This window comes from Neomonachus schauinslandi, chromosome 15, assembly GCF_002201575.2.
Source record: "Neomonachus schauinslandi chromosome 15, ASM220157v2, whole genome shotgun sequence".
Taxonomy (NCBI): Eukaryota; Metazoa; Chordata; class Mammalia; order Carnivora; family Phocidae; genus Neomonachus; species Neomonachus schauinslandi.
The window spans coordinates 19,893,159-19,909,482 of NC_058417.1; the positions used below are offsets into that span (position 1 = coordinate 19,893,159).

The 16,324-nt window shown below is 51.3% G+C and overlaps 1 protein-coding gene across 2 annotated transcripts in view; it reads left to right on the plus strand.

The window, feature by feature from the left end:
• The window catches only part of RHBDL3 (rhomboid like 3), a 44,908-nt gene extending 32,128 nt beyond the window's left edge, over nt 1-12,780 (plus strand). For both annotated transcript variants that reach the window (XM_021704349.1, XM_021704350.1), the window contains 3 exons: nt 1,917-2,017; nt 9,582-9,642; nt 12,509-12,780. In XM_021704349.1, coding sequence (XP_021560024.1) covers nt 1,917-2,017; nt 9,582-9,642; nt 12,509-12,780 — 434 coding nt within the window. The remainder of the gene's footprint in view (nt 1-1,916; nt 2,018-9,581; nt 9,643-12,508) is intronic.
• Nucleotides 12,781-16,324: the final 3,544 nt, after the last annotated feature.

A 16,324-nucleotide genomic window follows, 5' to 3' on the forward strand; every position in this document is an offset into this window, starting at 1 on the left:
CGGGGGAGCAGAAGCTGGGCAGGTTTGGTGGGACCTGCGAGAGGAAAGAGGCCAGCCCGAGGAGGCTGGGGCTTCCTCTGTCCACGCGGTAATTAATGAGCTGCTCTTAATGAGCTGCTCCGGCAGCCAGCCCTCCGCATCCCTGCAATGCAGCTTTCCTTGCTGTGCGTGCCTCCGGGAGAGCGTGGGAATCCTTTGTCATGCAGATCCCACCGCCGGCCTGTTTGCCATCCTGGGTTTTTTTGTTTTTTTTTTTTCCTGTTATATATGGCTGACCCCTTGGCTAGGCAGTTAAAAAAAAAAGTTATCTGACAATAGATCAATACCTAATTAAAGCCAGAGGGAAGGCATGAAAGGGGAGAAGAAAGACTTATAGTTACCCTGGGAGGGGAGAAGGACTTGGGAGCTCCCCGTTCATGACAGTGTTTTTTCCTGGGAGATCACATCCCCTTGAGACCCAGAATTTGCTGTGGGGATCTCTTACTTGAAGGATCTCAGTGAGCCACGAAGCCTTGAGAGAAGTCCAAGGGGGCTGGTAGGGGAGAGAAGGTGGATGATGTTATGGGGGTTCTCCATGCTCAGGGGTGTCAGGCGCTCTGGCTCCTGGCCTTGGCCCAGCCTCCGCCTAAGTAGCAGACCCCCCACCTCTGTAGAACCTGCAGAGTTTTGCCTTGGGCCGGTCCCTCCTGTCTCCACCCAGGCAGCGGCTAATTGGCTCTCGAGCCTGCGGGCATTTTCCAGTGGTGGTTTCTGCACACTCACCCAGGCCGGCCACCTCTCAGCCTCAGAGCCCTGGGCTCTACCTCCCAGTTATTTTTAGTCTCCTGTGTCCTTCCCTGGAAGCCAAAGCATTGATCACACTTAAATGAGACCAGAACAATACATTTCCCTTCTCCTCTCTGCCCGGCTTCCCTTCCAGCACAAAAGTTTGTCATCCCCCAGACCAAGAGTCTATACCCTTCTTTTCCCCCAGAGGGTATGACATCATCTCTCTCTCTTCCCTGGGACTTTTCAAGGACATTTTTCCTCCAGAGAACACCCCCCACCCTGCTCCGGAGATCCTGTTGGCCTTTGGTAATTTCACTCTTTCACTCGGCTGGAGGGAGGTTGGAGGTGATGCCAAGCAGGTTTCTAGATGCCGTTGAGCAGAGCGAGTGATGGTAGAGGATGGACGTTGACCTCTGTACCAGTTTGGGGAGTGGCTGCTGTCGAGGCCAAGAGCATGGGCCTTGTGCCACAAAGCTGGACTCACATCCTGGTTCCAGCCCTTCCTACTGAGTGACTCTGGGCTCAGTCTCCTCACCTATGTGGTATGGCCACTGTCACCATCCTCAAAGGATTAAAGGGGACCATGTACGTAAAGCACGTGGCCAGTGTCTGATGCGTGGTGCCCACGCACTACTTCTGCTTCTGCTACTTTTTCTTTCTCTTTTTTTAAAGATTTTATTTATTTATTTGAGAGAGAGAGCGCACAAGCAGGGGGAGTGGCAGGCAGAGGGAGAAGCGGCTCTCCGCTGAGCAGGGAGCCTGATGTGGGGCTCGATCCCAGGACCCCGGGGTTATGACCTGAGCCGGAAGCAGCTGCTTAGTCATCTGAGCTGCCCAGGCGCCCCTCTGCTACTATTTCTTATTGCCCTAAACCCCCAGGTGACACCAGGTGAGGCAGAGGCTGCCCTGACAGGCAGGTGATCCCTCCCCTCCACTGGGTCTCCTATAAAAGAAGTTTGAATCAAAGGGTTCTTTCAGCCATAAATTAGGCCTCTAGGGGGCTCCAGGACAACGTGGGATGAAGGCAAGAGGAGATGGATCCTTTTGCTCCAGGGTCTTACCCCCAAGGCTGCTGGATACTAGAGCCTGGGACAGGGGTGGGGAGCTCACTCCAGCATCCTTGAATTCCCCATCTCTCTCTGTACCAGGGTCCTTGGCGGTGTCTGTGGCTGACATGACTGCACCGGTCGTGGGCTCCTCTGGAGGGGTGTATGCACTCGTCTCTGCCCATCTGGCCAACATCGTGATGGTGAGCACCTCCTGTCCCAACATGCCTATCTTGGCATCCCCTCTGCACCTCAGTCCTTGTCTACTCCCCAGCTCAGACCCAGAAATGCCAGGCAGACCTGGCTGATAGGAGGGTTCACAGATGCTCCTCACTTTCTGTAGGCTTATTTCAAATGGGACGCTTCCATAAATGATTCTTGTTTTTTTCTTCTTGGCTATGAAGTTACCCATTTCCCTAATTCTATCCCTTTCCCACTTGACTTTAGAAAATGTTACAATAGGGTCTCCTGGCTGGCTCAGTTGGAAGAACAGATGACTCTTGATCTTGGGGTCATGAGTTCAAGCCCCACTTTGGGCCTAGAGTTTACTTTAAAAAAAAAAAAAAGGGGAGGGGGGGGCCCGCAACCTTTTTTTTTTTTTTCTATAAGATTTTATTTATTTGAGAGAGGGAGCACAAGCGGGCACAAGAGGGAGAGGGAGAAGCAGACTCCCCGCTGAGCAGGGAGCCCGACTCAGGGCTTGATCCCAGAGGCCAGATCCCAGGACCCTGAGATCGTGACCTGAGCCGAAGGCAGATGCTCAACTGACTGAGCCACCCAGGCACCCCTAAGCATCCAACACTTGATCTCAGCTCAGATCTTGATCTCGGGGTTATGAATTCAAGTCCCACATTGGGCTCCATGCTGGGCGTGGAGCCTACTTAAAAAAAAAAAACTTTAAAAAATGTTACAATCCTTGACCCCTAGTGGCAAAATCGGGACTTGAACCCACAGCTCCTGACAATGATTCAAGTGTCATTTCCTTATACCAGCCTCTTACAGTGGTGGGACACTGCCCTTCCTTTCCCATGTTCTTCTTTGCCTTTTCCTGAAAGGCATTCTAGGGTAATTGTTGAGAGCACAGGCTCTGGAGCCAGTCAGCCTAGATCTGAATCCTGGCTACCTACTTCCTGAAGAGGGATCTTGGGCAAATTACTCAGTTTCTACATCGGTGAAATGGGATGATATGTGATAAAGGAGATAAAGTGAAGATATAACCACTCCGTATAAATGTTAACTCCCTACACCTCCCAGAAGAGGCCCAGGTGGACTCAGAATAGAGAGAGAGTCTGCAAGGCAAGAAATTGGAATCAGTTTAGTAGTCTCAGAGGAGGCCAAAGTCCTTGTTTTAGAGGCCGTTGGAAGGAGGGGTCCTCTAGGCGGGGTCCAGGTCTTTTACTCATCCCCAGTGCCTGGCACAAGGGCTGGACGAATGGCAGCTGGTGCCGACTAAATTTTTTTATTTTAAACAATCTCTACAACCAGCATGGGGCTCGAACTCATGACCCCGAGATCAAGAGTCACATGCTCCACCGACTGAACCAGCCAGGTGCCCCCTCCCCCCAACCTGCTGACTAAATTTTGAAGGAAGGAAGGAAGAAATGAACAGTGTCTAGAAAAGGCGTAGCTTCCCGCCAGGGTCCTCCTGTTCTCACCTCCCTCCTCCGTCACTGTCTTCACCCACGTGGTGGATGTGTGAATGCTCAGTTACAACAGTCTGGGGTTCCTAAATTCTCTCGTTTCTTCTTTATTATTGCCACTGTCACCTGCCGGCTCAACACACCATCCCTTTTCTTTTCATCAAAGTCCCCTTTGTACATCGAGAGCGAGAGTGAGAGAGAGAGAGAGAGCGCAGGAGAGGGACAGGGAAAGAAAAGAAGCGGGGAGGGGAGAGATGGACAGACAGACACTGACAGCGCTTGCTACTTGTCTGAATTTTGGCAACTTCGTGTGAGCACCTGAGAGAGAGCCAGCAGGTGTGGGAAAGCTCATGTGGGTGTGCACGCATACGTGCACTTACACACACACGTGCGCACACGCGCGGCCCGTCTGCTGAGGAACCTGGCAGCACGGGGCTGCCTCGCGTGGCCCTTTTAAATGGGTCATTCTGTATCAGTGCTACATCCTTCCCCAGACACAGCTCTTTCCCTGAATTCCATCTCCACCACCCCCCCTCCCCCTGCCCCAGTTCCTTTCTGTAGGGGCCGAACTGCTAACAAACCCTCCTTCCCCCTAAGATATGCATGTGTGTGTGTGTGTGTGTACGAACAGCACAACGGAGAGAAACAGACGCGAGTTCATAAGATGCCTGGTTTCCATGCCCTTCCCTGCTGCATGGGAAACAGCCCCGAGGCCTCCTAAGTTCCCGCGGTGAGGCCAGAGCACCCCAAGAACCGTGGGGTGTGGGGTGGCGGTTGAGGAGGGAGGGGTGAACGCCGTTTTGTTCCAGTTTACACTTCTTTCTGGCAAGTAGCCCATGGCCTGTGGCGGTGGAGATGAGCAGTCCCACCGGAGAGCCCATTGCCCTTCTAGAAGGACATGGCTTTCCCTGGCCCCCTGGGAGCTTTGCAGTCCCCGGAGCATGACATCTGTGGTAGCCTTTCCCTAGAAAGTTGTGTGGTGCTTATTTGATGGGGAAAAAAATACCTCATGTTCTCATTAGAAAGATTGGTTTCCTTTCAACAAGAGGCCGCCTTTACCCACAGTAGCTCAGAGCCCAGCACTTCAGAGATGCGTTAGGACAAACCCTATAAGATGGCCATTTCGGCAGGCCAGAAGCAAACATTGGCAGTTTCATGTGGTTCCGTCTGATAGATATGCTAGTAGTTTAAATTGCCAAATGAAGATTTGCTCTGTGTGTGTGTGTGTGTGTGCGTGCGCGCGCACGCGTGCACAATAAAGTGCCTTGTCAGAACGGATAGGCGAAAAGAGCAAGTCAGTCAGAAAATCTGGATTTGAGTCCTGGTGTCACTACCTTAAGAGCCTCCGCTCCCTCATCAGCAACCCCTTCTCCACAAGGTAGTTGTGAGAAATACAGGAAAAGGATGGATGGAAAAATGCTTTCCATGTGGCGAATCACCACACAGCTGGGGGATCCAGTGTGTGCACACTTGTGTATGTGTGTATATGTGTGAATGTGTTTGTATATCCTCGAATACATGTAATTTTTTATATTTATCCATTTTGCCTGTTATCTGCAGAGAACAATGAGGAAAATGCATCCTTTTTACTTCAGATACAAAATAGAAAAGTGTTGAACACTTCTATTCTCAGGACTATTTAAGTGAGAGATTCTGCCTTAAATGAAAGCATGTCTTATTTTTCATAAAAATATTCTGAGTTCCAGGGATACTTGGCTGGCTCAGTCTGTGGAGCATGCCACCTTTGATCTCGGGTTTGTGAGTTTGAGCCCCACGTTGGGTATAGAGATTACTTAAAAATAAAATCTTAAAAAAAAAACCCCAAATCACTTAGAGTTCCAAAAAGCTTGCAGTTTATATCGAGGGATTAAGTTCAGAAAATATTTCAACAAAAAAACTGGATGGCATAGAAGACCTGCAATCAAGACTTGTTAGATTAGGGATGCCTGGGTGGCTCAGTAAGTTAAGCGTCTGCCTTCGGCTCAGTGCATGATCCCAGGGTCCTGAGATCGAGCCCCACATTGGGCTCCCTGCTCAGCGGAGAGTCTGCTTCTCCCTCTGCCTCTGCCCACAACCGCCCACTCCCACCCATGCTCATGCTGTCTCTTAAATAAATAAAATCTTAAAAAAAATAAATGCTAGAAGTATAAAGAAGAATAACTTATAAATTGCTTTTTGCTGGGGCCCACAGGCCAGCATTCCATTATTAAATATACAAGATGTTTACTTACACTTCACTCCGTACAATGGATGTTTCCCTAAAAAATGTTTGAGATCTCAGTTTTTGCAACAGGACCATATTGTCAAAGCACAAAGAAAGACTATTGTCTAAAAGACACCTGAGATCTCTATGTTGTAAGGCTCATTTTATTAATAAAAATCCTCTCGTAGGACAAGTAATCGCTCCCTAATTTATCTGTGTCATGCTCTCCCTTTCCTTGTGCTGGGTTTTCAGGAAGTTGTTTCTACCAGGATATGTAAAACCATCAAGCTCCCACCTGGGTTTCAACCTCTGTGCTCTTAACTGGTGAATGAGATGCCGAGGGTACTGGTCACCACCTTGTTTGCTGAGGGTGGGTTCTTTCTCACCCTGCAAGGCTCTGGGAGAGAAAAACACGAAAAGGCCTGCAAAAGATGTGTGTTCCCTGGGTCCGCAGGTGTTTCCACATTTATAGCAGCAGTGCTGGCTATAGGGAGATTCTTTCTCTTTTCTCTTATTGTTTCACTGCAGCGCATTTTATTGGAGGGAATAATGGGTTGGGAAAACGAAGCAGCTGGTGGGAAGGGGTGACTGTAGTTGAACCCCTCAGGGCTGTGAGACAAGTCATTGACCCATGTTCTCTAAGCTTTGGGGGCAACTGGAGCGGCCAGCAGGGACAGACAGAATGTGACCCTGTCTCTGAAGCAGGGCAGACAGAGCCCTGGACTCATTGTTAACTTACTCTGACCTTGAACCAGCCCTCCTGGACTGATTCTCAGTTTCTTCTTCCCCAAAGTGTAGGGTTGGAGATGTAACTGGATCAACCTGGCCAGTTCCAGTGCCTTCAGGGGCCAGGCAGTGATTCTAAAGGGAGCCGGCCTGGGGAAGCTGGGGAGGCTGGGAAGGCCAGAGCTGCCCGGCTAGACCAAGGTCATTCAGAAGTTTTAAAGGTGCTGTGCAGGGCAAACCCACTGTCTTTGCCTCAGGTCTCGATGATCATATCAGACACTTACATGATGCTTACCACATGCCAGGCAGTGTTCTTAGTGCTTTACGCATATGAATTCATTTTACTTTCACAACCCAGTGAGGTAGGTAATTGAGATAGACACTAATGGTACCCCAGATTTACAAATGAAGACACCAGCCAAAAAGGAGTTCCGAGTCACCTCACCAATGGCTTTGCCAGACCAAAGATATGGAGGGTACTTTTGAAGACAGACCCCAGATAGGGCCTGAAGGGGACATGCATGGACCTCAGCTGAAGGACAGAGTGGCCAATATATTCTAGACTGACCTTACCTGATATTACCACTCAGAACACAGTGAAAGAGACACTGTCTTTAGGTAAGGTGTTCATTTAGAGGGGTTTTATGAGGGAAAGGAATATTGGAAGTGTTCTGTATCACGTTTGTTTTTAATGGTGGTAAAATATACCATAGCATAAAATTTACCATCTTAACCATTTTTTAAAAATTTTATTTATTTATTTGACAGAGAGAGACACAGCGAGAGAGGGAACACAAGCAGGGGGAGTGGGAGAAGGAGAAGCAGGCTCCCCGCTGAGCAGGGAGCCCGACTCAGGGCTCAATCCCAGGACCCCAGGATCATGACCTGAGCTGAAGGCAGACGCTTAACCACGGAGCCACCTAGGCGCCCCCTGTCTTAACCATTTTTAAGTATCCAGTTTAGTAGTGTCAAGTACATTCTTGCGGGTTGGGCAATTATCACTACCATCTATCTCTAGAATTCTTCATCTTGCAAAACTGAAGCTCTGTATCTACTAAACAACTCCCCATTCCTCCCTCCCCCAGCCCCTGGCAAACACCGTTCTACTTATTTTCTCTATGAATTCGACCACTCTAGGTGTCTCATAGAAGTGGGCTCATACAGACAGTATTTGTCCTTTTGGGACTGGCTTATTTCACTTAGCATAATGTCTTCAAGGTTCGTTCGTTACAACATGTCAGAATTTCTTTCCTTTTAAAGTGCATGATATTCCCTTGTAGCTCCATTCACCCATGCATGGACACTGGTTTGCTTCCACCTCTTTTGGTTATTGTGAATCATGCTGCTGTGAACATGGGTGTCACTTTGAGGGGAGACTTAGGATCCGTGGGTGGACATCACAGGGAGGCAAAGCCTGGCTAGACGGTAGCAGGAAGAATTTTTCAGTGGTTAGAGCCCCTTCACAGGGCTGCCCCAGGGGTGTCCCAGTGGTGGGAGCGCCATTTTGTCAGCAGGGGGGCAGTAGGTGTTGCCCTTTGGGAGGAGACGGTCTGTCAGGTGACTCCTAAGCACCTGCCCATCCCAAGGTTTCCTCCCGGAAGACCATCAGCCAGCCGAGCTGGCCACCAACCCCTGTTTTGCTCCCTGTCTTCTGGTGGGGCTTCTCTGTGGGCAGCCACCAGCAGGTGACAACGTTGCCCACCATCTGCTTCTTAGCACAGAACATGTCAGCAAGCAAAGATGAGACTTCCTCACCTGAAGAGGGGCTGTGTGTTGCCCACCTCACCTTTTGTGACAAGGGCTTGCCCGTCAGTGGCAAATACTAGGGGAAAGGGAGGCAATGTGCGGGACGCCAACTGCCTTCTGCAGGATTTCACCCTCTTTTTGGCAGTTGCCCTGCATCTTGCTCACTCCACCAAAGCTTCATAAACATTATTGTATGTGCCAGGGCTCAGGGCCCCTGGTAACATTCAACACATGTGTTCCCCCAACATCAAAGGAGTGCGAGATGTGCCCTCAGCTGGGCCTGGGCCAGGCGGCAAAGGCAGAGTGGGTGGGTGGGAGGCAACAGAAGCCCCTGGCTGTACACGGTTGCCTCCTTCCCTAGGGCTGATGTGTTCCAGGAAGATTCCAGACTCGTTTCTGTGTGTGCGTGTATCTGTATAAATGGAATGGTGCTTTGAATGCGCCGTGGGAGAGCCCCTCAAAGGAACCCCATGGCGAAGTCTTTTGTAAAGTGAAAAATCCTTTTGTAAGGTGAATAACTGTACTCTGTTTATCTGCTTTGGAGGTTCAGAGTGTTCTGAGATTCTCAGGGGAAAGACGGATTTGTTTGGAGGCCCCCTTTTCCAATGCCTGATTCTGTAGAGCATCCCCTCCAAGTGATGTCAAGCCCCTGTTTGAACCTCTCAGTGATGGGAAACTCACGATCCCCCAAGATGGAATGTTCTGACTTATTAGAAATGGAAACATCTGGAGCTTAAAAAAATCCCTGAAGTTTTAATCTATGGAGTCTTCCGATTACAGATTACACTGAATGTGCCCTGTCCTTACCGTGACTCATTTGATACTTGACAACAGTGAACTTGACCCCCGGGTCTTCTCTCCATCCATTTCTCATAGGCTGGATTTTGATTTGTTTTATTATCCTGATGGTTCTGCTTTGACTTTGCTTGGTTTGCTGCCCTGCATCCCCTTCTGCAAACGTGGGATCCAGCAATCACTGCAGTTCTCAGGGGTTGTCTGCCCAAGTAGAGGGGACAGGGCCCTCATCTCCCTAGATCTGGATTCTCTTCCTCCTTTACTCCAGCTCAAGCGCTTTTATGACAGTAATAAATTCACCATTGTCTGAAATCTCATGCTGGTGTGATCTGCTCACGACTGCCTCATTCAAGACTTAATGGAGACTATTTTTTTTTAAGAGTTATTTATTTATTTGAGAGAGCGAGAGAAAGAGAGAGCACAAGCACGAGCCGAGGGAGGGGCAGAGGGAGAGAATCTTTAATCAGACTCCCCGCTGAGCTGGGAGCCCCGACAGGGGGCTTGATCTCAAGACCATTGAGGTCATGACCTGAGCCCCGAAGCCAAGAGTCAGACTGAGCCACCCAGGCGCCCCAGTGTTAGGTTTTCTGAAGTGAGATACATCTGTAGAAGAGTGGTCAGATCTGGAACTAATGGCACTTTCTCCTTTTCCCCTAGAACTGGTCAGGCATGAAGTGTCAATTCAAGCTGCTGCGGATGGCTGTGGCCTTGATCTGTAGTAAGTGTGGGCAGGGCAGGCTGGGTGGGATGGAGCCCTGCCCCAGGCCTGGAGGACATAAAGATGGTGCAGTCCCTGCCCTGGAGGACTTTGTGGTCAAAAAAAAAGGGAAACATGTCATCAGAGTGTGACAAAGTAGGGATGTTATGAGAGAAGTCTGGCCCACTCTGCTGCCGCTTAACTTTTCTTAAACTTTGTATTGACGTATAGTATGCACCCAGAAAAATACAGGATGAGTGTCCAGCTCAGTGACCAGTACCCAGATCAAGAAAAATAACTTCTTTTTAAAACATTTTATTTAAATTCAATTATTTAACATACAGCGTATTATTGGTTTCAGAGGTAGAGGTCAGTGATTCATCAGTCTTATTTGACACCCAAGTGCTCTCCTTAATGTCCATCACCCAGTGACCCCATCCCGCCACCCCCCTCCCCTCCAGCAACCCTCAGTTTGTTTCCTAGAGTTAAGAGTCTCTTATGGTTTGTCTCAAGAAAAATAGCTTCTTCATAACCTTTTGGGTCATGGAGTCGATCCTTTGAGATCTCCTATTAGAAGCTAGAGACTCTTTCCCCAGGATAACTCAAGTATACACACGCATGTGTACACACACACACACACACACACTTGCAGTTTAGCAGGTGAACAGACTGTAACTAATCCACGAAGCCCTGTGTACAGCGTGTGGTGGGGCCCTAGTCGGGAGAAGTCAGTTCTGCCTGCAGAGGTCATTTTGAGTGTCAAAGACAGCTCAGCGTTCACCGCGGAGACAGGGTACAAGAGGACGTTTCGGGCAGAGATGCAGCGCGAACGTAGACACAGGTGTGGGGGAAGGGCCACGGCCGTCAGGGCAGTTGACGAGACTGACAGCTTTGGGACTGCGTGTGTTAGTGATCAGAGATAATAGGAGTCGGGTCACGAGGGCTTTAAAGGCAAAGAGAAAGGTTGGACTTCATCCTGGATGCACTGGGAGGCCGCTGAAGGGCTGTAAACAGGAGAGTTACTGGCAGATTTGAGTTCACGAGACTATTCGTGAGACCAGAGGCCTCACAAGAGGCTCATTCTGAGGTGGAAAGAGGTAAGATGCGATGCAGGCAGAAAGAGAGACGAGGGGACACACGGTCTCTCATTCAGTCTTCAGGACACGGTTGTAGAAGAGGGTATTTTCTATAAGGCTAGGTTTGTAGGTAGACACTGGAGCTCATGTTCCTTGCCCACGGCCACCCAGCTGGAGGTGATAGAGGCAGAATGTGGAGCCGACCTGTGCCGTTGCTAATGCCCGCACTTTAGCCAGGCTGGGTGGGAGCACCTGAGCTGTCTGCCTGGATCCACCTGTGACCTGGGGAAGAGGAAGATGAACCAGGACAGACAGGGGCAGGAGGATGGGCCTATGCGGACTGCACTTCCGTCCACTTCCACATCCCTTGCTCTAAAGCCCACAGACTCTTTGAGCCAGGGCAGTGGGGGGCAGTGGGGTGCAGTGAGTGGGGGCGGGGTGAGCATAGCTTCCCTGTCTGCTCAGACTCTGAGTTTGTGTGCAGGGAAGGGAGGAGAAGCCTGCGTCTTGATGTTTAAAAAAATCCAACTCATAAAAACTAGAATGCTGTTTTGGAGCAGAGGGGGAGGTGAGGGGGGGAAACCAATGTCTTTCAGACCTCCTTTGTGGCACCCAGGGCCTGCTAAGCAAAGGCAGAAGGATGCCCCAGGGCCTGGGGAGGGCTTGCGGAGGACTCAGTGTCGGTCCCTGGCTGCTCCTCTCCTGCCATCTATTGGCCATCCTTGGACTTGCAGGGCCCAGGCCAGAAGATTAGGTGATCCCTGGGGAATGAACATCCCTGGAGGTCCTGGGTGCCCCCGCAGTGGCGACGGTGGAGAGAGGTACACTGGTTAACTAAATAAGTACAGAATTCCCCGCAAAGGACTTTCTTTCACTCGTCAAATTTGCCTTGGTTTCCTCATCTGCAAAATGGGGATAAGAATGCCTGCCCTTAGTGCTCTTTGGTGGTGGGCCGTGAAATGGCCATTTCTCAGCACCTATCCTTTGGAGAGAGTGCATCCCATGGGATTGGCCGGCCCAACAAGTTCAGGCAAGAAGAGTCAACTGGAGGATGGGATGGGGGCATTTGAGCATCTGTTAGGAGGGAGACTCCAGCACTGTGTTGGGACCGTGTATCCCCATTCTTTCTTTGTCCTTTTCTCCCTCCATCCCTTCCTTCCAATCACAAAAGTTCTGAGGGAAAGGTTTCTAAGGGTTTTGAAATAGCACATGAAAACACTTTCTAAACTGTAACGTGCTAGCACATACTAAAGTTATTATTAATGTTCCAGCAGTGTAGCCGAGAACTCTGCAGATGGGGAAACTGAGCCTCCCGGACTCATGAACGTGGGGCCGCAAGCCTCTTTGGGTTTCTGCACAAGCTCTCCCCTCTGCCTGGACTGCTCTTCTTAGGGTCTCCTCTTGATAGTCACGTCTCTGTGCACATTTCACATCTCTAGGGAGATCTTGCCTGATTCCCCAAACTAACGAATCCCCCCTTCCTTAGCCCCAGCATTGATTTAAAATTACCTAATTTTTTTTTTTTTTTTTTTTACCCCCTAGAATTTTTCTTACTGGAATTATCTGATGTATGTAATTGATGCTGGTCGATTGCCAGATCTGTAAGCCCTGGGAGAACAGGGGTTCGTCTGTCTTTCACTTCTCTATCTGCAGGGCAGAGAACAAACAGTGCTCGGCCTAGTGGGCAGTGAGTGAACTCACGGGTGGATGCGTGAGCGGGTGGCTGGGTGGCCAGATGGCGTGCAAGGCCTCTCCCTCCGCCCCTGCCCAGCGGCCCTCCTGTGACTTCTCTGTGCTTCCTCCCCTTGCAGTGAGCATGGAGTTCGGGCGGGCCGTGTGGCTCCGGTTCCACCCATCGGCCTACCCCCCGTGCCCTCACCCCAGCTTTGTGGCACACTTGGGCGGCGTGGCTGTGGGCATCACCTTGGGCGTGGTGGTCTTGAGGAACTACGAGCAGAGGCTGCAGGACCAGTCACTGTGGTGGATCTTTGTGGCCATGTACACGGTCTTTGTGCTGTTCGCTGTTTTCTGGAACATCTTCGCCTACACCCTGCTGGACTTAAAGCTGCCACCCCCTCCTTAAGGCGCTGGGGGACCTAGGTCAGGGGTGGGAGGGCCTAGCAGCAGCAGGAAGGAACATGGACTTTCTTGTTCTCGGCACCAGCTCTGAGAGGCCAGGGAGGAGAGGACGAGATGCTGGGCCACGGTGATGTTGGTGTTCAGGTTTGGACAATGGGGCCTCTTTTTCTGAAAAGCGCCTGCTGGATGAGTTGGATGCTGCTACCATTGTTTTTCTAGACTGTTCTGAGGACATCGAGCCAGGGCGAAGGCCTGGGGTGGGGTAAAAGCAGCCCTCCCCTTGGGCTGGGCTTGTTCTGTGTGTTCAGGCGACGCTTCCCTCGTCACAGACTGAGCAGCAGCCTCCTCCCTCATCCCCACCCCGAGATGTCAGGAAGACCCGAGGGTGGGGTAGCCAGGCAGGCCCTTGTCCAGCCCAGAGATACAGTTACAGGCCAGGAAATGTTCGCTCTACAGCTGTTGGGTTTGGAGCTCTGGAGTGGAGGAGGGCCTGGTGGTGGACATGTTGGCTTTTGGTGTAGGAGAGCCCAGGGTGTGCTCCTGGTGGTGGGCACTGGGGCAGGCAGAGGAGGGAGATGCTGTAACTCTAGGCCTCACTCTTGCCCTGGGGGTATCCAGTAAGAGAAACCCAAGTAGGAGGGAAAAAACTTCATCCCAAGCACTACCCTTGGCAAGGCCCAGTTCCAGCTTTGGGTTTCTCCCTCCCTGTCTCCCAGAATGCTGACAACTCATATTGGTGCCCCAGCATCCCATGCCCTGCCTTGTTTTTAGAGCCTTTTCCTTCCCTTCCATTGCCCTGACCCTACATTGTGCCTCCCCTTTGGTCATGGGGATGTGTGTGTGTGTGTGTGTGTGTGTGTGTGTGTGTGTGGTTCGGTGGGTGAGGACATCCATGGGATGGTAAGAGATGCCATGGGAAGAACGTGAGGGAAGTCAGAGGCTGCAGAGGAAGCCCGTGAGGGCGTAGGGGTGTGTGGAAGGGTCTGCATGAGAGGAAAAAAGGCACTGAGAAGTGAGAGAGTGTGACCCCTGAGGATCTGGCTTTCAGCAAAGCTAGCCCCTTCTTTCCCATTCCTCATCCTTTCCAGGCGTCTCCCTGAAAACCACTGACCAGTGGGAGACTTGTCCTCAGTGGAGGGAGACCTTGGGCCCTCCTAGGGATGCTCAGGATGCCGCGGTTGGCCTTTGCCAAGCTCCCTTCTTGTTCCCCTCTGGAATGACCTTCACATCTGAGATGGTTCTGTTCTGTTTTCCATAAGAGGGAAGGAACTTTGGGGGTGTCAGAGAGGCTGGGGCAGGAATATTGAAGCCATGTGTCCATTGAGTAGCGGGGACAGGAGGCTGCAGTACAAGAAATCCCAATTTAGGGGAAAACTGCTTCTGGACAATTGTTGAGTATTTGGATGAGGGTCAGAGGTGAGGGCAGCCCAGAGACGCAGATGCTCAGAGCTTGGAGGGAACTTGGCTATTGTCAGGTCCATCCCCACCCCAAGGCACAAGTGGGAAAATGAGGCTAAGGGAATGACTCCCGAGCAGGAGCTGATACGGGCCCTGAGGAGAGGGGGAGGGGAGGATGGCTTTTGACAAAATATGTGATTCCCTGTATACTGCTCTTGGAATTCCCAACCACTGACAACCCAGAAGGACAAAGAACTCCAGTCCGGGAGGCAGAGGGACTGGGTCCATGCAGGGGCGAGGGCAGGAGCTTAGTCTGGAGTCAGCCGGGCCAGGCAGTTGGGGGTCTTAGGCCGCTGTGGCTTCCTGTCCTCAGTGGTCACACATGAATGGACAGGGTCTCCATGCAGCCCCAGCCTATGCCAAGCCCTTCCCCCTCTTTGCCCGGTGCTCAGTAGATTGTCTGGGTCCCCACGTGTGGCTCCTGAGGTCATGCTGCCCTCGTGCTGGTACAGTACTGAGGACTGCCAGGCCCAGTTGGCACAGGCCCAGATTGGGGGCTGGGCCGCGTCACCCTGAGGCATCTTGTCTGTGTCCTGCCAGCCTGTCTCTTCCCCACTGAGGGAAGGGTGTAGCTGGGAGAGTCCGCTTCCTAGGAGAGGAGAGTAAGTTGGAACTGGGGCTGAGAGGACTTGGGTAAGGATGGAGAGGGGGGCCCTGGCCATGGGCTGCAGCCCCCTAAACCTGAGTGGTGCTGTCCCTCCCTGGAGAAACGGAGGCAGCCGGTGCCCTCGGGGAGGCAGGGCGTCCCTCCAGGCCCCCCCATATTCTGGGTAGTGGGTGGAGGGAGTGGAGAGTCCCCCCTGCCTTCGTCTGGTGTGGCCTGGAGAGGGGTCTACCTCTCGCAGGGGTGAGAAGAAGCCTCTAGAAAGGCCTCAGAGAAGCAACCAGTTCCCTCAGGGCCGCAGATGGGAGCTTGCTACCAAGAAGGACTGCCTGAGGCGAAAATCCCATTTGCCATCCTGTCTCAGACCACCAAGGGAGCCTCATCTAGCCTCAGGCCACAGGCCCCAGCTGTTCCCTGTCAGCAGGGTCCAAAAGGAACCCCAAAGTTCTTTGGTCAGCTTCACACCCCCCTCCCCACCCTTGCCCAACCATCAGCTCCAAGCAGGGCCACCCAGTGGGGTCCACGGTCACTCCATACAACCCAGGTCTCCAAACCAGGACCAAAGATCATTGTCTGGTAAGAAAGGTTTCCGTTTTGGTGTCTGACTTTCTCCTCAGCCAGTCCGCACGCCCTCATCCCCGGCACCCTGCTGGCAACCCGTCCCTATCATCCCTCCTTCCTGAGCTCGTACAGCCACCGGCCCAGTGTGCCTCTTGGGACTGTGGAGGGTGGCTGGCCTTCCATCCACGGGACACGGAAACTGAAAGCTGGGGATTCCCCAAAAAGCAGCCATAGATTTGCTCGCTCGTTAAACAGAAGTGGAATCACAGAAACTAGGGAAGGGAAAACAAATCTTCAAAGGAGAAATTTGGCTTTAATGACACCATTAGTCATTCATTTTTTTAATTAGGAAAAGCTCCCTAATGAGGTGTTTTTGCCAGCTAATAGGACTCTCCATTTCCACGAGGACCCTTCTTACTCAGAGGATTAGGGGAGTCATTGCTCACCAAACCCAGATCTTCCTCCAGGGTCCAATTTCGTTTTCAAAGAATACAGATTCCCGGGTGCAGTGGAAGCCCTTTCCTGGCATCCTTCATGTTGCTCCCAGGGCTGGCCAAAAAGCACCAATACTCCTCTGCCTTAAAAAAACAGTGCCCAACCCTGAATTTCCGCACCACCCCCCCAAAGGACTTGAGTAAGTGGGAAACAAAAGGAAACAGAAGCTGCAATGTTTGTTTCTAAATATTTTTGTATTGTGTACATTCTGTATATTTTTGTTGTAACATATTATTTGAACACAGATTCCATTAAAGATTTTTTTTTTTTTAAAGCCATCGGTGACTCAGGAAGTGACCTGAAGGGCTAGCACCGGAGCCTGTTTTGTCTCTGTCTGGGTCGGGGAGGTGGGAGGCGGCACATACAACACAGCTCCGGGGGTCGGTGCTTGGTGCTGGTGCTTCCAGCTCGGTGGTTCTTAACCGTTCTT